The sequence below is a fragment of the Pituophis catenifer genome, unplaced genomic scaffold, assembly GCF_029215685.1.
Source record: "Pituophis catenifer annectens isolate HBS135680 unplaced genomic scaffold, rPitCat1.0.hap2 SCAF_3, whole genome shotgun sequence".
Lineage (NCBI taxonomy): Eukaryota > Metazoa > Chordata > Lepidosauria > Squamata > Colubridae > Pituophis > Pituophis catenifer.
The window spans coordinates 124,760,226-124,784,105 of NW_027256883.1; the positions used below are offsets into that span (position 1 = coordinate 124,760,226).

General features: G+C 35.2%; 2 protein-coding genes across 5 annotated transcripts in view; one reads left to right on the plus strand and one right to left on the minus strand.

Moving 5' to 3' along the window:
* GPSM2 (G protein signaling modulator 2) overlaps positions 1 to 4,715 on the minus strand; it is a 35,470-nt gene extending 30,755 nt beyond the window's left edge. For 2 of the 4 annotated variants that reach the window (XM_070941018.1, XM_070941014.1), the window contains exon 1: positions 4,539 to 4,715. The gene's annotated coding sequence lies outside the window, so the exon portion shown is untranslated. The remainder of the gene's footprint in view (positions 1 to 4,538) is intronic. The other 2 variants (XM_070941017.1, XM_070941016.1) reach the window with 1 other exon arrangement.
* On the plus strand, positions 1,975 to 23,264 carry AKNAD1 (AKNA domain containing 1). Its single transcript, XM_070941066.1, has 15 exons — positions 1,975 to 2,047; positions 9,258 to 10,216; positions 11,518 to 11,577; positions 12,877 to 13,018; positions 13,111 to 13,247; positions 13,356 to 13,415; positions 14,912 to 15,045; positions 15,906 to 16,056; positions 16,407 to 16,576; positions 17,877 to 17,971; positions 18,075 to 18,198; positions 18,501 to 18,598; positions 22,095 to 22,176; positions 22,456 to 22,603; positions 23,121 to 23,264. The coding sequence occupies exons 1-15, from the start codon at positions 1,975 to 1,977 to the stop codon at positions 23,262 to 23,264; spliced, it is 2,577 nt and encodes an 858-aa protein (XP_070797167.1).
* The last annotated feature ends 616 nt before the right edge of the window (positions 23,265 to 23,880 follow it).

The following is a 23,880-nucleotide window of genomic DNA, read 5'->3' on the forward strand; positions in this document are numbered from 1 at the left end:
GGAAGAGCCCAGTATTGCAGATGCTTGCCTGCGTAGCTGAAGCACAGGTACTTTTGATGGGCTGGCACAATGGGAATGTGAAGGTAAGCCTCCATGAGATCTATAGAAACTAGAAAATCGTTGGGACGAATCCCTTGAAGGATAGAAGTTAGTGAACATATTTTAAATCTGCTGTAGACTATGTATGAATTGAGGGACTTTAGATCTAGAATCGCTCTCCACCCCCCCCCCAAACGCTTCTGTACCACGAAAAGGATGGAGTAATAGCCCTGCTTCCACTGACTTTGAGAAACCGCCTCTACAGCGTGAATCTGAAGGAGGTGTTGAACAGCTTGTTCCATCAGCTGTCATCTGGTCTTGCTTCTTGAAGGAGGGCACTGAATGAAGCGGTTTGAAGGCTGGGAGAGAAATTCTAGGGGGAGGCTGAATTTTACTACTGAAAGGACCCAAAGATCTGGGGTTGAGCTTTCCCACCTGTCCACAAAGAGGGTCAGGTGGCCTCCAATGGGAGGAGTGAGCGGTGAGTCATTTACGACCGTGGAACTGGCGGTAGCCAGAGCTGTGAAAGGACCACTTAGACTGCGGGAATTGTTTGGGCCTGTCCCAAAAGAATTGACAGTCTGATGGCCGGTTCAACCCCTGAAGGTAAACCTGATGGGAAGGGCTTCCCTGGGAATAGGTACGGAAAGACGTCTTCCTGTAAAATGGGGAAGACCTTTTATCAGCATGTCTAGTCGCTGAAGGCAGAATTTTTCGCTTGTCACGTTTTTCAATGAGAAGTGGCTCAAGCGACTCACTGAACAGTTTCTCTGCTGAATATGGAGCTGTAGCCAAAAGCCATTTTGCCTTTAGATCTGCTGGCCACTGGCGAAGCCAAAGCAGCCTGCGAGCTGACACTATAGAAGCTAGAGCCCTAGATATACATTTGTCCGAATTTAAAGTAGCATCAGCTGAAAACTGAATGGCAGCAATGATCTTGTTAATATCCTGATGGGGGCGAGCCTCACTAGGGGGTACTCTGGCCTGCAACTACTGAAGCCATAGAATGGTGGTTCGATTGAAAAAGGAGGCTGAGGAGGCTGTTTGAATTGCCCATGCTGCAGCTTGATGGTTCTTTTTAAAAAGAATGTCAAATTTCTTATCCTCCGGTCGTAGACCTTCTGATGTATCCCCTGCCACATAGGAAGAGGAAAAGGAAAGAGCTGCAACAGGACTGTCCACTGGGGGAACCTGCAATAAATGGGCAAACCTAGGTGCTACAGAATAATACTTTTTATCTGCCCCATGTGCAGAAGATAGGGTTGCAGGACTTGACCATTGCTTTTTGACCACATCTATGAACAGTTATGGAGTTGGAATAAAACACTGTTCAGGAGGAGGCTCAGAAAAAAGACTCTGTGGTTGTCTCTGTTGAGCTTCCTGAGATTCTTTGAGGTAATCATCCTCTTTTATTGCAGCAGTTATTCGTGCCTTATGCAATAAGGACTTGAATCTATTTGGGGGAAATAAACCTGTAAAGGCAGGTGTGTCTGGAATCACCCCTTCATCATCTGATAAGTCAGAATGACGTTCTTTGTCAAAGGCAAAGGCCTCATTTGTTCTGGAAGCTTCAGGAGAATGTGAACCAGTTAGGCTAGCTGAAGGAGAGCCTCTGATTTGAACGGAACATTCTGAAATTATTGAGCCAGAATGATGACCCTGGAAAGCAGCAGCCATGCGAGAGGCAATAGCCTGATTAATAAGGATTTGTAATTGTTCTGGTAAATTTTTAAATGGGTCCTCTGGAGGTCTTTCTAGTAAGGGAGATTCCCTTGCAGAGGCTGCTGTTGTAAAAATCCTACCAGATATAGGAGTTGTAGGAGTAACCAATTGACATGCAAAAGTATTTTGAATTGTGCCTTGTTCTTCATGAAGAAGAACTCCTCCCTCCCCTTCTGATGACCAAGCCACGTGGAGGAGTAAACGGTGGCGGCTATGTCGGAGAAGACTGATGTCAGCCAGCACACACGTAAGGAGGATGTACTCTGCTCAAGAAGTGACTGTCCAGGTAACACCTAGAATCAGTCACTATCTAGCGCCCACAGCCACAATTCAAGGAACCGATGGCTGATAATTGCTACGTGGAGAGTGCAATGAGTGACCTTGCAACTCTCCACCAGAAGAAACTCTGTTGGTGGTATAAGAAGATTGAGGCTAAAATTGTCTTCCAAACCTCTCCTCTGAACTTGTTGGTGGCAAAGCGGCAAAAATTGCTTTAAAAACTGCCGTGGCACTTCAAAGGGCCGCCCTACAGCTGATCGTCAGTATTTGCTATGCTGAGGGCGGCTGCAGCCGAAAAGAGCGATCCTGGAGCTGCCACGTTTCACTGTTTAAATATTGGTGGTACAGCGTTCAGAGCCCCTGCGCCTTCGTTGGTGGTATAGGGCTTCAAAGAGCTTCACCAAAAGGAAAAGAACAATCGCGAGAAGGGAGCCTCCAAAATGGCAGCTGCCAGGAGCGAAGAAGGAGCCTGGTAGACCAGGCCGCTCCAAAGAGACTGGGTAGACTGGTAGGCTCCAATAGTTAAATAGCCTGGTAGACCGGTACCCTTGGAAAAATAAAATTAGAAAAATAAAAATAAAAGGTCAAAAAACTTACAGTTAACAAAGGAATCGAACAGGGCTGAGAGCCAGATCTGCAAGAGATGTTTCTCTCAGACCAACTGAGTTGAAACTGGGCCTGAAAGGGAGGAGCAAGGGGCGTGGTCAAAAAACTATGACTCAGCCAAAAGCAGATCTGGCTGAAGCAACCCATGTCTGGATGATGCCACAGCCATCACTGGAAAATAGAAAAAACATACTTTGAGGATTTATGGTTTTGATTATTGGACAAGGTAGATTATAGAAAGAAGAGACTTATGTTGTCATAAAGTTCAGAGGTAAATTTGTAGCTGTACTTATAACTGTTGTAAGGAAAGTTGGAAGCCACAGGTCATACTGGACATACTGACTCCTATGGGGGGTGGGGGCTAAATCCCTCCAGAAGGCAACCTTTTCATTGTTAAAAAGGCTGGCTGGAAATGTCTATCCTGAAATCCAAGCAGGATTTTAGCAGTGTGTTTGCAGCATGGGGCGCTTGCAGCCAGCCCCAAGGAGATAAGACAACTCCCTCGTTTCCTGAGGTGACAGCAAAAAGACCCCACACTGCATCCATCCCAAAATCCAAGCACACTGCAAATGCACCATGCTGCAAACACGCCAAAATTCTGCTTGGACTTTTCCAGCCAGGCCCCAGAAATCTGGGGGAGTCCTCTTGGCAGTGCTAGCAACCTTTTCTGCCAGCTTCCCTATTGACTTTCTGGGGAAGCTGGCAGAGAAGATAGCAAATGGCAATCACATGATCGCAGAGTGGTGGCAACTAGGTGTAAGTGGGAACAGGTTACCAAGCCCCCAGGTCATAATCAATGTAATCATTTAGGTGCTACAACCACCATAACTTCAAGAGAGTTCGTTTAAGGTCCTTTGTTCAGTGTCATAATTTCTGAAGCTGAATGAATGGTTTTAAGCAAGGACTATCTGTACTTCTTTGTATTTTTTTAATTCATGTTTTGCACTGTCAGCTTTCTGTTTAATTTTTTACTTAGTTTATATTAGTTTGTATTCATGTTTTTTTTAATAAAAAAAATACATTAAAAAATTACAAAGTAGTCCAGGGCTTTAAGCAAGCTTCACTAGGTTTAGTTATAACTTCTGAATAGCAAATTCATAATAGAAAATCAGACCTATGTATCATCTGCTGCATTAGTGTTTTCATCTGCTGGCCAAAATGTACTACAAATCGCTAACGTTAAGCAAGTCCTGAAAATACGGCTTTGGCACAACTCCACCTACACCAACAACTTAACGATGAAAGAAGAATCTAATGCTACACAAGTTTACAATCAAAAAATAAGAACTGTACAGTAAGAGAAGGCTATTAAGCAATTATTAAGTAAAAACTTCTACTGGATCCTAAAAACATCCTGTCATAACATCCATCCAAACCAGGACATCCAAATTTTTAAAATACTGATGAGGGGGGCCGCCAACTTTCAGAAGACAACACAACTATAAATCGTTTCCAGAGCAAAGAAAATCAGTCGGTGCCAGCATTAATGGGAGGATTCTCGAGTGATTTTCACCGAAAACCTACCAGGCACATAGCCTTCGTTTTGTCTCTCCATTTTGGCACACTTATTTTTTTTCTTACAGAGATAATACCTATGTCCCTAAATAAGGGTAAACCGTATTCCCCCCGCCCCCCGAGGAGCATCTGACTAATCAAAATGCAGCCCATTCCTAACAAAACTCACACGAATCCCTGCCTGCCCCCTCCTCCTCCCGGTATGGTTTTCTTTCAAAATGGCTCCCCTTTTAACTGTGCAGACTCCCAAACACGGGCAGCCCTTCTCCTCCTCCTCCTCCATCCCACTACCTTCAGAGAGCGGCTTCTGCCTTTCCTCTCATTTTTTTCCCCCTCCACGCACACAAACAGGCCGCTGGCACACTCCCCATTTATACCAAGCTCAGCGGTGCCCACGAAGGGGATTCCTTTTCGCTCACATTCATTTCAAGCTGCCTCGGACAGCAAGCAGGCGGCTCTCCCTTCGGTCTCCTGAGCTCACAACACAGGCGTCGCGAAAATACCCCCCGAGAGCCAGAAAGGGAGGGGCTCCCCACTTTTGCTTTTCACCTGCCCAGTCAAGGGCGCTCCCCCTCCGCCTCCTTGCGTGACGAGGAGGAGGAGGGGGGGGGAAGGAAAAAAAACGGCCATCCGCGCTCTCGCGCCGCACAGCGCACGCGCCTCGCAGCCATGCCCTTTTCTCTTGTTTTAAGGCGCCGTCTTGTCTTTTAATCCGGCTCATGTTCCGCCCGCCACGCTCCCCTCGGCATCTTTTGCATTGGCCAATCAGAAGAAGGAGGGTGAAGTTGATGAGCCCTGTCCTCTCCTCCCTTTTCCTACGGTTAGATTTATATTCCAAGGGGAGGGGTAGAGAGATTTAAAGCGACAGCTTCCCTCGCATTGGTTTTGGGCGATGGGAAAGGTCCGCAGCAAAGGAAAGGATGGTTACTTATGTGTATTGACAGGATCATGCAATATAGAATAGATCGCCCTTTTGTCACTTTTTTTTTTAACCATTCATGTGAGCGCTCGGTGGCTCCTGCACAGGGAGAGTAGAGTACAGATAGACCTCGAGTTAACAACAGTTCATTTAGTGACCGTTCAAAGTTACAACGGCATTGAAAAAAAAGTAAGTTATGACCGTTTTTCACACAACCATTGCAGCACCTCTATGGTCATATAATCATAATTCAGAGCCTGGCAACTGACTTACATTTATGATGGTTACAAAATGTCCCATGGTCATTTGATCACTTTTTGCAAATGTCTGACAAGCAAAGTCAATGGGGAAGCCAGATTCACTTAACTAACCTAACAACTGAAGTGATTCCTTTAACAACTGTGGCAAAAAAAGGTCATAAAGTGGGGGAAGACTCACTTAACAATTGTCTCAGCAACAGAAATTTTGGGCTCAGTTATGGTTGTAAGTCAAGAACTACCTGTATATGAAGAAGTTCTGGATCGTGACAATGAAGCTGTTGACAACGTCTGAAAAATAATCATGCTTTAAACTTCATTTCCTCCATTTCTGAACTGGTTCAAAAGATGAATATACTTGCGAATGAAGGCGCATATGCTTGCTTCCATTCTTTGGGACATGTTTTCAATCACCTATAAGAGTTGAGAAATACGTATCCCTCAAACTAATTATAAACTAGCTTTAGGTTTCAACTGATCGTTACATGGGGTTCTTCTATGCATGCATACTTTTGTTTTATCTTTTATGATTATTTCATTATTTATATATCTTTAGGAATTTTTGGTCTATTGTCCCCACCCAAAGGTATAAAATGGGGCAGTTAATAAGTGTGTTAAATATATACAGTACAATACACCTATCAAATCCTTTTTGAGGATTCCTTCTAGAAAGCAGATAACTGCTTTTCAAGAATTGTATTATAGTCATGCCTTTCCTTGTTCATTCACTAGATACATATCCTGCCTTTTCTTGGAACCCGAGGTGATATGCATAGTATTGTCCAATTTCTTTCCTCTCAACAGTAACCCTGTGAGGTAGTTTCACACAATATTGTGTTTGCATAACAATATTGTGTTTGCATTGATCCACCAAACCACTTGCATTTTGGCCTAGTACTGAGTAACATGGATTCAGTGGGTACTCATGGATTCAGTGGGTACTCATTTCTTACAATGAGTTTATGCAATTTCTGCATTCATTCAGAAAATTAGCTGTATAGCTAAAATAAGTTACTAGATATCTTTTTACTTTTTACTTTTTCACTGGGAATTTAATGTTTCTGAAATTTGCTTTTTATCAGTTTACCTGTGACGCCTAATAAACAAATCCTGATTCAGCATGTTTGAACACTCCCTATATTTCAGATAGGGATAGATAAAATTTTCTGGTCTTGCCAAGTCAGTATATTTTTGCCCAACTATATACGGTATACATACAAATAGATTTCAATATTAGGGCTTCTTAAAGTGCACAGCCATCAGTGTCTCACTTTGTATATGAGCTTTGTATCTCAAATATTAATAATGAAATGAATTGAAAGGAATTTCAAGTTTTTCAAATGTAGCTGACAGAAAAAAGCAACTTCATTTGCTCTTTAATAAGAAAAAACGTAACTTTAAAATGCAGCTTTTAATTCCTAAAACATTCCTTCAGATGAAAAGGGCTACCCTATTTGTATGCTGGTGATAGAAAAATTGTGCCTATCATGGGGTATGCATTGGATAGTGGCAAATGTAATCAGCATATTTTTTTCTGCTAAACATTCAAAGGGAGAAAATGTATACCCAGGTGCAAGGCATCTTTTTTACTTCAGTCTTCTTTATATGAGACTTTCCTATTGTACCTTGTCAAATAACAGTGTATGCGCAAGGCTTATTTCATACTTTATGGTACAGCAAAACTGCTCTATAACAGCTGAACATATAGTTGTCAGAATGCTACTTTCTTCTTTGGGAGAAAATTATACTGTACATGGTGTTAGGTATACCACCAAAAAAACTGCCAAAAAGTGCTCTCTGTCTTATAGTTATATCTTTGGGAATTAGATTACTAAAAAATATTGTATCGATAGCATCATCAGCATCAATACTCACCAATGTAAGATTTTTTTTTACCAGTTTACGTTCGGTCGTTCTGTTGGCTTGCATATTCATAGTTGGTGTTTGTTTTGGGAAAGCCTCTCTGAAGAGGCCATTTCTGAAGCTCATGAATTTGCTGTGCTTTTGGTTCAACGCAGTAATAAGGTTCTTTTGTTGAGGCCTCACAGTTTTTAACGCTAGTTGCAATTATGAGCTAATTTTGCAGAAGAGCAAAAAACTAGTAATAAATACAGGAAGAGATTTTATACCTATGCCTAAAATCAGAAAGAACCTGGTAACACCTCTTTAGAATAGCACATTTTAGTGTAAGTTTTTTGTCAACTGCAGTTCATTACATCAGATGCATGAAGTGTCTTGACTGAGGTAATATTATTAAATACATTGGGAATGAAGTAGAGGGAAGGGAGGGAAGACAGGGTACTTATGCAGAAGAAAGTTTTATGGAAGACAGATTATAGTGGGAACAGGTGTACTACTTCTTTGTCCATTCTCAGATTACGTGTTCTAGCATATCTCTGTTGGTAATAAGTGCTTCTTACTGTGCAAACCGTTGTTTTATGAGAAAATTATATTTCACTAAAACAGGCAGTAAAATAATTAAGAAAACTTATATTTTAAAAGAATTTTCAAATTCTGGCAGGAATGCTCAGTGATGTCATCCCTTTACAACTGCTACATTTACATTCCTAGAAATTACCTATCTAGAGATAATTCATGAAGGCTTTATGGTGCAGAGGTCTGCTCATGATCTTAGGAAGCAGTCCCAGATGGTGTCTGGAGTAGTAGTAAATAATTAATTTTCACAAATAAATTATATAAAGTCCTTACAGTGCAGATAGACATGTTTATGAGAGCCTCAAATGTTAATGTTTCACTTCTAAAAACATCATAATCAGTCCCACTGAAAATAAACATTAGTTGATAAATAGATTAAGCTGAATTTGATTTCAGGCTTTCAAAATGTTGGCTTGTTATTCTTTATTCCCTTTACGCTATCACTGAATAATGGCAGGATCAAAGAAGCAAGTAACAAAGTGAATGGTTGCATTATTAAAGATACTGTACTTCTCCAGGTCAGTTGTGTTCAGTATAGAGTTACAACTGACGAAATAAAATACACCTACTAAAGAGGAGCCTTATATTTTGGTTACAACTAAACTAGATTACAGGAACCTGTGTAAGGATTTTTATTTTGCTTGCAATAACTATCCTTGTTTCCTGAAAATTAAACAAATATTTTCCTATAGTATGTAAGTATAAAGGTTCATTATTGATGTACCATTATGTGATATATATACAGTGTGTATAATTTCTATTTTTTATTATCTAATGAAATTTTTTATTTTCTGTATATATTAGCACAATGCACGTATGAGTAGAGTGACTTTTATTTGGAGAATATGTGTATTGAAAGATTAAAGTGTCTTTAAAAAAGCATGCAGATGTTAATGTTAAGCTTGTTTGCACTTTATAACTATGACCTAGATTCAAATTAAAATTTATCATCCTGGTGTGTTTCAAAATTGGCACATTAATGAGTTGATTTATATAGAAAGTAGGAATGTTGGAGGAAATTTTATATAAAATAACTATTTTGTATGTGTCTAATTTTTAATCACACTTAAAGGCGTAATTCAGTTGACATAGATGATATAATTGTTCTGATGTGCATAATTCTCAATAGATAATATGAATCTTCCAATAGAACTTTGATCATCTAGTTAAACTGTGTAAAGAATTATAAGTATATTTATCTTTCAACCCAAACTAGATCCTTGGGTTATCCCATAGACATTTTTGGAACAAATGCAAATGTCAAATGATGAGTCTATAAAAATTTTACAGAAAGGAAATGGAAGATTTACAAAATTTAATTGTCATCTTATTCATAACTCAGATTATTAAATTTGTTTTCTCAAATCTTACAGAGCTTGAAATCATGCAGAATATGATCAAAATATAAGTAATTTCAATATAACAACATTCAGTATATGAAAAGTAAGTGAATAGTATATTATTTGATATGCTTTACTCTGAAGACAATACTGATAATGAGCAAGAAGATTTGCCTTATGATGGAGATCTACAACATAGAGATCAATGTAGTTGTGATTCACAGAATTTGGAAGAATTTATTTCTTTAGAACATGTCTCCCCAACTGTTTCCACATTGACATCTTCTATCAGCAGTCTGTCAAAAGAAAATTCAGACAAGCAGTTGTCTCAAAGGAAAGTAAATACAGTGCTATTGACCCCAAAAAATGACATAGAATTTACCATGACAACAGGAAAGGAAATACAAGTTGGCGGTTTTACCAGTTCAGGAAGAAATGAAGAGTTTTCCAACTCAAAAATGTCAGATGTCCTTTTACGTCATTTTCCAACAGAAGACTTAACATATCAATTAATTGATTCTGAGACTATCCCAGAGATATCATTTACTGACAGTTTTGATGAAACAGTGCTAATAAAAAATAAGAGTTCAGAAAATACAGGGATATTTTCCCCAGAAGAAGAAATAAAATATAGTGAAAGGAAAGTAAGTTGTAACTCAATTGTCAAAAATTGGGATTTGACTCAAGATAAGCTATCTTTAACAGATGAGGGTGCTCTTGTTTGTAACAGCAAATACTCCAACATGGATGACTCACAATTTCTAATTCAGAAGGAACCTGGCAGACTTAATGAAGACTTAAATTATACTTCTACCCACAAAGAGTATCAAAATCAGCAATATTTTCTGGATAACACTGAAAATTTTCATAGTTCCCAATGCAATGAACACCAGGTTTATTATAGACTTGGCAATTCCTCTGAGATTTCTCCAAAAGTCAAAGAATTAAAAAGAAATAATGAAAGCTTTGTATTTAAAAGAACTAAATCTTCCACAGATTTGCTTGGTAAAGATGTTCTAGAAGCAATTACATTTTTGGAATCTGATACAATCAGAAATCAAGATGACCAAAATGGAACTTTTGAACTTGATCAACAGCTAGAGGTAGATTAAAAGTGATTTGTCTGCATATAAACTAGGTTTGCTTCTATATGGATAAATTCAATCCCTGATTTTTGAGTTAGATCTCCAAATCAATGCTGAAAACCTACTTTAAACATTTAATTTAAATTAAATGCCAGGGGGATTCTTCTGGATTCTTGATGGGGGGGGGGTTGCAATCCTAAACCACTTTCATAGTCTTATTAATAGAATGTTTTTTAATAAATATACATACATTTATACTGCAATAAATGCAGTGTAACATACATGTGCTGAAAAATGTTTAAATGAACTGAAATTCAATGGAACTTTAACAAATAAAAATTACACATTAAGACTAGTTTCTGATTTTTTGCCAATTCTCCCTCCCCCTTTATTTTTTTTAGTAGAGTCCATTGCTATCCTGGAATCAGCCTTGGAAATCACTGGTTACTGTGGAAATAATTTTAATTGTTCTTTATCATAGTAACGTAAATTATATTTATTTATGATAACAATTCCTAGTTTCAAAATCATTAATTCATTATTTCCAGTATAAATCTCTAGCAATATTACAGTAGTAGCTAATTTATGACAACATACTGCCTCAGGACTCTCCTTGCATGTGGCATTTTCTTCAAATTAGTCTGCTAGCTTTTCAGCCATATTACATATTAGAAAGGACTCATTTTCCAGTCTTCTTTTCTAATCCTACGTTTGTAATATACTTTCCCATTACATCATTTAATTTTCATATTTTCTGGACTCTAATATATTTTTTTAGCTTTTAATGTATGCTGCCTTGAATCTGTCCAGTTTGATGGCCATATGGGTTTAATAAATAATAAATAAAGCTACAGTAGTTGATATATGTTGTTCTCCTGTCTAATGGCATATGTTTTACTTTGATTTTTTTCTGAACCTAATTCTTTTTTTTTCCTTCACAGTTCTTGCAGTACTTGTTAGCAGCTTACTGAATATAGAAGTTAGAATGCTTTTGAGTATCCTATGACATAGATCAGCAAATCTGCACCTATGGATGCTCAAGTGTCCACCAGTCCCCAAAATGATAGCTGCAACCAATCAAAATTAAACTACTTTTTAATTCTATACTTCTTCAAATGTATGAAATTTTTAGGCATTAGTTTGCAAAATCCCATGAGATCTAAGAGTAAAATTGCTAAACCCTCATAAGATTTAAGGAGATTTGGGGACCCGAAATGGTGCTGACTCCTGTCTTACGTTATTGTAACAGTGCAACTAATGTTATGCTGAAAATATTAACCACATTCAAAAAAATTTCACTGCACCTTTTCAAACTACAGGTGCTGACAAGACAAGCTGAGGTTCAAAATCATATTGATCAACTAAGATTTGGTTCTAAGGTAAATCTCTCAGAATAAGAAATCAATTTCATTATTGAGGATGACGTCTTAATAAAAAATAATGTATTTTCTTTTTCCCAAGCCCTATCAAATTGTATGATAGGGTACATAGTTCACCAAACTTAAATTCTATTATTGCAGGGTACAATGGGCATTTAAAATTAAACAGAATACAAAAATATTAAAATCTTGTTCAGAAAGAATGTTTTTGCCTGGCAATGAAAATAAATTGACATAGATGAAAGTATGTTTTCCTAGTGAGTGTTTTCCATAAATAAGGCACTTCAGTTGAAGAAACCTTTGTGTATTTTAAAATCTTACACTTTTGGAAGAGGGCTTCTGAAGGTGAGTAAAGAGTCCACACTGTGTACTTAAGGAAAGAGAAATTCCTTGAAATATTCATGGCCCATGTTGTGAGAACCTCACTATCACTATCGCAAATCTCAGTCCCCATTGCCAAATTATCTTTTGTGAAGCAACTCAGCACTTCTTGATTTCTGTAACTAGGATTGCTGCAGTTTGTGATTAATATATTTATAAATTTCATTTTTCAAAAGTTGGGCAGGAAAAATAAAAACCAATTAGCTGTTATCCTCCATTTTCTTTCTGTTTTATTACAACACTGGTGTCTTAAATAATGCCTTAATTTGTTCCCAACCGTCCACTTTACCTTATTCCCTTAATTCCTCTCCTCCCTCCAATTCTGAAAATCACCCCAATTTTTTCTCCTGTTTCAAATAAAAACATGTTTGTTTGTTTGCTTGCTTTACTCTTTGCTATTCAACAGCTTTCAGTCTCAAAATATAATTAATTTCTCTTTCAAAGCATCCCATGATCAAAATTATTCATTGAGAAATCAGGGATAATAGAATTAATTCCCTAATGTATTTTCTGACTTATTTTATATTGATTTAGAAATATTTTATCTATGTGTTTGCCTTGTTTTTTTAGGACATTGCAGGTTCTGTTAAAGTATGCATGTAATTTTTAGAGTTGACAAAGTAGTAATGTTGAGAAGCTTTTAACATGATAACATTATTTTATCTTCTGATTTAGTATCTGGCTACAAGTTATGTTTTCTATGTGCTTACTCTGTAAGCCACACAGAAGATTTTACTGCAGGATGTATATATATAAATATTTAGAGTAATGAAAATATGAAAATGTTTAGAAATTATTTTTTTAATTACAAAATTATTGTTTGAGGCTGCTAAAAGGATGGGATAACAGAGGCAAGTGAATGAATTCTATTGTTAATGCTGATTTTGCACTTTTCATTGAATGTGTATATTTTCACAGATACCTCCTTGTTCAAATTCACATATAGCAGAATTTAGTATTGAAGCACAAAGTACTGGAATAGCTTCCAAAATGTCTGCCTTTTCTCCTGCAACCATTCCTATAGAGCACATGTTTGATTTTTCCCAAGCCCCTCATTCAGGTACTTTAAATAGGCTTTACAAAAAAGCAGGTTGTTGTCTTGAGAAAATTTTCCAAGTTTTTATTTAATCTTTTTAAAATTTTGTTTGGTAGAATCACCGTCTAAAAATATAACTTCTTCATTACCGTTAGTTGATGCAGTAAGACAACCATCTGTGAACACTCCTCTTCTGCAAAATATAACAGATGACACGGAACAGATATTAAAGAAACAAACTGAAGAGCTGAAAGTAAATGTAATGCCACATGTTAATTTTTAAATGTTTGGAACTTGACCTATTTTATTAACATCCCATTTGCAAGTTCAAATGCAATGTATTTTTTTCCCTTTTTTAAAGGTTGAAATATTTTCTGAATGTATTAAACAGAATGTATTTTCAGTACAAGAACACCTTCAGGTAAATTCAACTTTATATATACTTTTAAAAGACAGGAGCTCCATTGGAAGATTATCCAGTTCCATGATGTAGATCTGTAGATCATCATGATGTAGATCATGATGTAGAAGAGGGGGTCAATCTATTCTCCAAAGCACCTGAAAGCAGTACAAGCAGCAATGGATGGAAATTAATCAAGGAGAGAACCAACCTAGAACTAAGGAGAAATTTCCTGACAATTATAACGATCAGTGGAAAGACTTGCCTCCAGAAGTTGTGCGTGCTCCAACACTGGAGATTTTTAAGAAGCAATTGGACAAACATTTGTCTGAAATGGTACTATAGGGTTTCCTGCTTGAGCAGGGTGTTATGTTAGTCTAGAAGACCTTCAAGGTGCCTTTCAACTCTTATCTATTTTTAATAAGAAATCAGTTTAATTTATTAAGCAACCTTAGGCTGAAAGGAAAGTTACATGGCAGAGACCCATCATTCACACACCCATTGATTTATTATATGCCTTGACCTACAGCATTTCCTCCTTACTTAAACTAGTGTGTTTTGAATTGTTTTTCTCATTGAAACAAACAAGGGAAATGTTACAATTGATAATCTGTGACTTTATCAGACAAATAAGGAAGCTCTAAATTCAAAGTTTCTCTTTACACACCATTTTAGCTGTTATGGGAACTTGGTTTTCTAAATTAGGAAAATGTTTATCAATATAGCAGTCCCTGAAATTATTCACATAACACCACAACAATTTCATTCCATTTCAGTCGTCTTACATCAGCCTTTGGCAGAGTTAGAATTGCTGTGGCAGCTTGGATCCAGTCTTTTGCCTATATAAGCAATACTGTGTGATTTTTATCATTTCAGAATACTATAATATGTAAAGCTAATTTATTGCATACATTTTGAGATTTAAATGGGTGGACGCAACTATGACTTAAATATCCTGTGTTGGAAGTTAATAAAATAATTTAAGTGTGGACTCAGTATAGTTTTGTATGACAGAATGGAAACCACTAGTATAGAGTCCCTAATCCTGTGGTACTGTACTACTATGACCACTTCTAGAGAGCAAACAGATCTATGAAGATCTGTGTGATGCTTCCTCTTCTTCTGTTAAATTGAATTCAGAAGCCTACATGTGCATGGACGCCTCCCGCATGAAAAGGGCACGTAGAATTCTGCATAATGTACAATTTAGATATTTTAACCAGTGCTTATTTTCATAGAAGAGGTACTTAAGAACTGAAGAAGCAAAATTATAACAGCGCTCAAGGAATGAGTTTGATGGGTCATGTTTAGCAACATTTAAAGCTGGAGATCAGTTTAGAAAGTTTAATGTCATCCAGATTCAGTAATTCTGTTTATATTGTTTCTTCCAAAATTATTGCTATTATATATCTGAGGAGAAATTGACATTTCAATTTCTATTAATGGAATAGATTACTTGAATAGATTCATAGTAAAATTAATATGGAATTAAATGATTTTATTATTTTTGAATGAAGTTTTTGCAACTTTTAAAAGAACAACTGGAGCAATTGGAACATAATTATGTAGCTACCAAGGAAAAGCATTATGCTTTGCAACTTCAGAACCATAACCATTCATCAAGAACTATTGGAAAATTTGATCCTAACAGGTCCAGTATTAATGTTTTGAAATAACATAGCTATTAATTTTTTTACTGTACTACTTCGTTAATATTGCAATCCGATCCTCTGTACCTAGAAATAAAACCTATTGATGCTTGATTTCAGTTAAAAATACATATTTGAAGCCTTTCCAAATCCAGTATTTACTGTCATAATTTTTTTGTTGGATAAATATTTAATACTTTATAATTATAAAGTGATAATTATAACTAAGTATGAACAGCCCAAAAACAAGATGTAAAATAACTGAATAGCAACCAACTCACCTCATTATCACAGATAAAAGTATTAGAATAAGGTAAATTTTTTCTACAGGTAACTTTATTGCTATTAAAAGATGTAGGCAACATAGAAAAATATAGCTGGAAGTTCAAAAGTATGCAATTACTATTTCATAGTATAGGGCCCATTTTTCTTCCTTGTTCTCTATAGAACTGTCTATCAATTTTCTCCTCCAAAACTAAATTCTTTTTTTTTTTTAATTTGATTTATATGCCACCCTTCTCCGGAGACTCAGGGCGGCTTACAATGCGTTAAGCAATAGCCTTCATACTTTTGTATATTTATACAAAGTCAGCTTATTGCTATCAGTCTGCTGAACCACCAGGCCCTTTTCTTGCTAATCTAATTAGTATTTTCATCACTGCAGACATTTTGCATTTTACCATCAACTTCACTGTTTTCAGTAAATATTAAACATTATCTTTCATAAATGTAGTATTTCAATTTCCAATTTCTCATTTATTTTTCTATTGTTTCATATCTTACATCTGATAACATCTGATAATGAAAGAACAGAGCAAAATTAATGTTATATATAAGTTTTTTTCTTTCTTTTTGTATTTAGAAAAGTAGAAGGGGAAATATTTAAACTTGGGATGTTCCTTGAAGATATCAAAGAGAAAATTGAGAAGACATTTGCTTCATATTCCTCAACATATGTAACATCACCGTCACTCAGATCCCACCCATCTCCTATTTGTTCAAGCTATTCTGCGGTAATCCATTATCCCATATTTTGTAAGTCTTAAAGACTGATTAGTGAAGAAAGAAAACAACGTAGTCTTCAATCCAAAGGAATTTAAAAAATCATTTTCTGACATTTAGTAGACACTGACTCTTATAAGTGTTTTGTTTTTGTTAATTTCATCAAGAAAATTATTTTCAAAATTACAGCTGTTTCTTCAACAAAAATATTTTCTCAATTATCCAGGTTTTATGGCAAGCCAGGTTATATACCTATAATCTTAATCAGCATTCTGTAAGCAAAGAGAGAGCACTTTCAATACATTTATTTTTGCATGTTTTAAGTATTGTGCTTCCTATATTTCTCTTATGCTTCTTTTAGAGTCCTTTGATTACAAGTACCAATGAATCTCCAAAAAGAAATGTTGCCGAACTAAATATTTCCCAAAATGAGAACTACTGGAAGAATAAAAATCATCCTATAGAAGGAACTCTACAAAAGGCATATAAAAAATCTATACAAGGTGACAGCAACCATCCATTCCAGCAAATGTAAGGTTGAACTTTTACGATAATCACTGAAGTTGATTAAATTTAGTAAAGATGTCCCTCTGGCTTAGTTGAGATAATATTTCAAGTAAAGTGTAATAGGCTATTGATTACTCTCGAAAGATAAATTGAAAAGAAGACTGTTATGTTATGTTTTGAAGAATAAACACTAACAATGGCTTACCAATTGAGGTATCTCAAACCCAAGCTGAAATTTAGACGTGCGTAAAAGAATGGAATGCATTAAAACTTAAATTATATACTACTGTAGTTAGGATTCAAAATGTTCTTTTATGTCTGACCCAGTATAAATTAAGAATGTTTTTTTTTTCCTTTAAACACCAATGGGCATGACATCAGTTTGAGGAAATTTAACTATTTTCCAAGGTAGTTTGCTTGTATCAGCTTTTTTGGGACTCATACGACTTGTTATACTGATTTTTTTTTCTAAATGCCTGTTACATAAATTAAGTGATTGCTGATGAAGATTTTAATCTTTTTTTTTAAAGAATATGATTAAAGGTTTGTTATAAAATGACATCCACTGCAGCTTCCTTTAAATCTGTTATCTAAGATTGGGACAAGTATAATAATACTCTTCAAAGTTGAAGAAACTTGCTATGAGGGTTGAAATTAAACACCATTCTTCATTAGAAAAAAGTACATTAAGGAAGAAATTTTTAAAGATTTGTATTTTGCTTTTTCCATAGTCATCTGGAAATGCAGAAAAAAAATATCCATTTAAGAACAATGTCATCCGTGGACAAAACAAGACAACAAAAAAATAAGCATATTCTTGTAAGTCAAGTTCATATTTAATCTGCTTAATGATTCAATAAATTATAGTTTAATTATGTAATAAGGTACATTGCTATAAATTAAATGAATGTGCTAAGTTGTCTGTCATTCTTATTGTTTCATTTATTAACCACTCTATATTTTATTTTATTTTATATGTAAGATTGAAGAATTTGACCAATACCACAGATCCCATAAAACAAAACAGAATTACAACAATGAACAAGAAAATACACATAGGTAACTTCCCAAAATATATTAAATTTACTATTTTTTCCTTTCTCATATTCTTTCATTTTTAGGCATTTTTCTCTTGAACTAAAACCAAATATTGTCCAATATGACAATTTCACTAAATAAAGTTCAGAGATTTTTATAAATAGAATTATATCCACTGGTGGTAAATGCATTTATTCATGTGTTGCTACTAATTGGCCAAGTATCAGAATATCAATCCAATTAATCTGATTCAACACAATACTAATCTTCTTTTCATTTCCATCAGGAATTTAAATGATCTTCAAAAAAGATCTTCAGCTCTAGCAAATTTAATCAGCAAAGAATCTAATGAGGTTGATTTTACTTTACCGAATGAACAAGGTAGAACAAGATAAAAACAAACATTTGTGTTTTAATAAGTAATTAAATCATTCAAATAAGAAGCATCCACTGATCAGTTTTTAACTTGTAATATTTTCCATAGGAAGGTCAGCTTCAGATAACGTTGAGAAAGTGAGACATTCTACCGATAAGTCTAAAATTATTATACATCCTACATTGAAAATGCAGTTATCAAGAAATAAAATATGTTCCTGTTATTCTAATAGGTTAGTATATATATACATAAAATGAATCAAATCAGCACCCTTATCAATATAAAATGCAAAAAAACCAAGGTAGTTTACCTTATAGACTTACATTGCAAGCCTACATATTTACTTAGAAATGAGGTCAACTGAATCATATATATACTCCCCGATAAGTGATTATTAGATTTCAAGAAAAACTTTTCTAGGAAGAAGATAATTAAGATTAGCAAGATTTATTTCTGTATAAACTTGCATGGGATTGCATCATTACCTGCATGTTTGCTGTTCAATTTCAGTGCTGTATTTCCTTTTTAATCTAGAAATAAAACAGAATACAGAAAAGCAACTAGAGGACATTCTGATTGTGAAAGATTTCCGATCTTCTTTGAAGGAAAACCAGTGGATTTAGATGTAACAGGTATATAAGGTATCATTTATTTAAATTCAGTTAAAGTAAGATTGAAGTTTCTTTAGCCTCTCAAAAAGTTGCTCTCCATCAGAAGAAGAAAGGGTTGGGATTTTCAGATGGCCTTGAATCTAGTGTATATTAAAGAAACCTTGTGGTAATTTCTTCAATCTTCAGGTCAGAACAATTTCTTATATCAGAACTGGCATTGCATTTAGGAAATTGTGATACTCACTTCTCTCTTATAAAAACACCAAGCATTTAGGGCAGAGTAAAGTAATCCTCCATGTCCCTTGATTTATCCACAATCTCTTAATGAATTAGGCTCTCCTTCTACAGACATATAGTATAAAACATGTCACTTAAGATATTGATATTGAAATTGAAATTAAATCATGGAAATAATTCATTGGGTCAGCTTGTTCTTAGTGACAAATTTAATTCTACATAAAAAAAAAAACCTTTTCCTTCTGTGGCCTTTCAATAAATGCACTAAAAAAATGGGTCTGAAAACAGCTGTTTAGGAAGCCAAATAATGACTTCTTGTCCTGAGTTTGTAAGGTGACAAATCTGAAATTTCAAAAGGCAACTTTTATCACATCCCCTATATTATTCCAAACTACCTTTTAATATTCTTTTTCTTTAACAGAAAGGCATTTACATTGGTCAATCTAGCCATCCTACCTTTGAATCTGATAGGTCAGCTCAATAATATTTCTTGCATTATCTACAGTAGATTGCCTCTGCAAATGCTTGTAGGCAGCTGCATTCCTGTTGAACCTGTTGCTATATCATGAATAATGCTCTATATTACCATACCCACAACTTCCTAGGTGTAGTTCAATATTGTTATTTCTTATTAAATAATATTTCACAGAAAACATTAAATAATATTCACAGAAATATTTACAGAAATTGCTTTGGTGCATTTGCAATAAAAAAACAGTGAGCTTAAACTTGCCAGCTTGAAACAGCTGACAGCCATTTAGGCTATTAAAATTATACTTTTTTAAAGTGAGTTATTGATTTGTTTATCATATTTAACTAATTGGATCTATACATATGCCTATTCATATCAACATTTTAAAAATAAGCCTATTTGGTTTGTACACATTGCTTAAAAATTGTTTTATGACTTCAAACAAACAAACAAACAAACAAACAAAGACACTATAGAATGCTAATTAAAATAATAAAGCAGATAGAAGATGAAGTGGTATCTTTTAGCTAGGGAAAGGCCTAAATTAGTCAGTTCAGTTCATGCATCAACTGGAGGTCATGGCAACCAATTTTTTCCATATTATTAATATATTATGGTTAATAATGGGGCTCTTTCAATGACTGTGCCATCAATCATAAATTATAAAAACAATACAATAATGAAATATATTATACATACTCATATTTAAGGTTGATACATTTATAGTGTGTAACATGACTGTATAACTTTTGTGGGCTAGGTAATGAAATAGAAGACATTTCATCCTGTGACCTACAAGGAAGTTCATCTAGTAAAGTTGACCTGAAACATCAGCTTAAACGTCATGGATCATAGATCCATCATGGACATAAAGAACTAAATAAAGGGAAAATACCTAGCATGTCTTTATCCAGGAAAAAGAAGTATACACAAATGTTACAAATCCAATATAATAAAGCCACCTAAAATCTAAGCATAAAATAGAATTGAGAGGCTTATAAATGTATCTCCCCAGGTATACATACACAAACATACACACCAGTGGTGGAATTCAAGTAATTTAAAAACTGGTTCTCTGCTCTATTGATTTCTTCCAACAACCAGTTTGCCAAACTGCTCAGAAAGTTAACAATCGGTTCTCCCGAAGTGGTGCGAACTGGCTGAATCCCACCACTGATACACATCCATGCATTTATTTACACTCATACAATATTTTATTTCACACTTAATAGTTTACATCTTAGAATTCCAAAATTAGAATACCATTGTAGAAAATAAAATGTCTACCTTTGTAGATGATTTACATGTTTGTTATTGAAGAAACCAGGGAGGCCTTCTAATTCAATCCAATCAGAATAGATCTGGAAGGGACCTTGGAAGTCCTCTAGTCCAATCCCATGCTCAAGCAGGAGACCTTTTACCATTTCAGATAGGTGGCTGTCCAGTTGTTTCTTAAAAACCTCCAGTGATAAAGCCTCTACAACTTCTGAAGGCATGACCAGATACGAGAGGATGTGCTAATTCATAAGCTTTTAGGAACTCAGTAGTGAATTTAGGATCATGTACCTGGGTCAAAACTGACATGTTCACTATGGACAAACCAGTTACAATTATGTACTACCTGGAGCTTCTGAATCATTTTGCAGTGGCAATCCCATTCTTAACATATGGCTTTGAAGGATTCTAGATTCAAAGGATGATTTGGAGAGATGCTGTCAGAAATTCCTTAAGTGAGCTTTTTTTCTGAATTTAGATGCAAACCTAGAAAAAAAGGTCCATTGTATTTAATGTCAAATTAAATACATGGCTGCAAGGGTCCCAGAACAACTTTTCCCCTTCAAACTTCAATCGCTGCAGTCTTGCAATGTATTATGTAATTCAATTTAGCAGTTATATTAGCTATCTATAACTAAACTATACCTAAAAAGTTAACAATGAACCACAAAGCTGGTGAAAAATTCTGGGTTTAGGATTATGGTAAATTGCCTATTCTGGGTGAGACTGACCTCCCTGTGATGAAGCAGACTCAGATGATTGCTTTGCTTTTACAGAACTAATCTGTAGAAATAGAGTTTGCAGCAAGATAGCATCAAAAAAAAAATCTCATTATACAAATACATTTCAGTTTATACCAGTAGTCCTCAATTTACGACCATAATGGAGCCTTCCCATTGCGGACGTAAGTCGTGATATTTACAAAGTGGGTTATCATGTGAGTGATCTATTACCTTTTCTGATATGGTCATTAAGTGAATGACTGTGGTCATTAAGTGAATCTGCAGTCCTTAAGCGAACCTATTGTTCGTTGTGGGTCATTTTTGCAGAAAATCATACACTCCAGTTTTCAGCAAAACATTAAAAAATTGCGGTCACTTGAATCCAGGATGCTATAAACCGCTGTAAATGCGGTCACATGACAGAGGGGAACTGTCCATCAGAGCTACAGAACTAGGCTGTAAGTACCTTTTGGGAGTCCGTTGTAATTTCAAACAGTTGCTAAACGATCAGTCATAAGTCAAGGTCTCCATTTGTTGCAACATATTTTGTTTTGCTGTAGAAAGTTTGATGACAGTAAAGCAGAATTTGGCTCATAGTATGTAATATAGGCCTCCTTAGTGACACACCTTAATCTTTTTATAGCCTTTATAAGTTGCTATCTCCTAGCAAAATTATTGTATTACTATCTTCCGAGCCTTCTTTTCTAATATTTAAAAGGCAGCATTATAATAATTCAAAACATTTTGATAGTTAGGGCAGGAACTGCCGATATGTTTATTTAATGACATATTGATTTATAATTATTTCCAGGTTCATTGCGAAAGAATAGCCTTGCCCATCAAAGGATTTATAAAGAACAGAGAGAAGATTTTATAGACAAATACTGTGACAGGTAAGGTCTGTTACAGTTTGAACCAATCAATAGCCAATCGTGCAAACTTGTACTTCGGTGAAACATTAATTATGCAGATATATTTAAGTTAAAAGGGAAAAATTGTCATTGTTGGATGTCTTTTCTATTGTGCTTAAATGCTTGAAAACAGCCTGACAAATAGTGCATAATTAACATCTTGATTTAAATTGTTGGATTGCCAGGTTTTTACATTTTGCATATTAAACATGGAATGTACTATATGAACATTTTTTATTTTCTTGTGCTCTGTCTTTTTAGACAGAATCTATATATTCCCCAAACCCACTATTCAAAGATGCATGATACCGTTATCCTTTCACCACAGTACCTCTCTGGTAGTAATATTAATGGAAGGAAGTCAGTCAGTAATAGGAGAAAAAGGCAAAGTAAAGACATAAATAGCACGGTAAGACAAGATCATTATTTACAAAAGCAATATTGTTTAGTAGTTGGTGGAAAGTTTGAGAAATTTGTATTTCAGATGTTTTAAGAATTTTGAGTTGTCAAGCTCTCAGTCCTGTTGTTTAGGCAACAGGTCCCAGGAAGTATGTCTGTTAAAATGAATCCCTGCTTAGATTTGATTGGCCCTGACCTTGCCTTTAAAATCCTGTAAAATTAAAATCCTGTTTTCTTCCTTAAGGCACTGAATATGGAAGCAGTATGATCTATTGGATAAGTCCCCCCCCCCAAGCACTTTATGTGTTTGTATGTGCCTGCTTTGTTTTTTTTTTTTTTTTTATGTTTTGGTCTATTAAGTGATTTTTGTTGACTTTTTATTGTTTATTGGTGAAGTATTCTGCCCTATGTTGTATGCTGACTAGGGGGACTATAAATACCAATCAATGAAATGACTAGTTAAAAATAGATTGTTTAAACTAGTTAACAAAATGTATTTGATGATTATGAAATTTTGTCTTTAACAGATATTAAACTGCACTTTGGATAATGCTATACAGATGGCAAACAATTTGAAGACAACAACAGAGCATATGATGCAAGCTGTCTCAGAAGATTTAGCCAAGATCAAAATTCAGACATTATCCAATGGCACAGCTCATCAGTACTGACAGTGTATTTTGAAGACTAATAAATTATATCTAGAATAGAGGTATTCCATCCAAAATTAAAATAGACTACTGGAAAAAGAAACTTCTCATGTTGGTTTTGATGTAGCTAAATTCTGTGTCCAAATAAATCTAATTATTTTCACGGACCATTTTAGATACCACATAGTATCTTACTCTGTTTCAGATCACAAAATGTTTTAGTTCCCTTAAAAAGTTAATGGTTCTTTATAATAAACTATTATGCTAACAAGTGATATGTTAGCTACATTCATAAATGGAGATAGTCAATACTGGTACTCATATTTGCCTCTTAAATGCACTTGCCATGTTTCAGAATCTTACTCATTCACATTAGCACCATCCCACTAACTTCCTGTGCAAGCCTGGAAGGACAGGGATCCAAACAAGTAGCAGTGAGCAGCCAAGACAGCATTCTATTATTAAATAATAAACCATAATGGCATAAAATATGGGTTTTAAATTAATAAATTACCCAATGATTCTGGTAACAAATTAGGAACTGTATTTCCCAAATGTTTGTGCTAGTGAAGGATAGCATCATTTAAATAAGCAATCATGTTTTTTTTATTCTAATCCAGTTTGTACCATTATGAAC

Excerpts from the sequence above, each read along its gene's own strand:
- AKNAD1 (XM_070941066.1), top strand. The coding sequence starts at position 1,975 with ATGTCGGAGAAGACTGATGTCAGCCAGCACACACGTAAGGAGGATGTA. Across the intron at positions 17,972-18,074 it reads TACTTTACCGAATGAACAAG|GAAGGTCAGCTTCAGATAAC; the intron begins GTAGAACAAGAT and ends TATTTTCCATAG. Across the intron at positions 18,599-22,094 it reads AGTGGATTTAGATGTAACAG|GTTCATTGCGAAAGAATAGC; the intron begins GTATATAAGGTA and ends AATTATTTCCAG.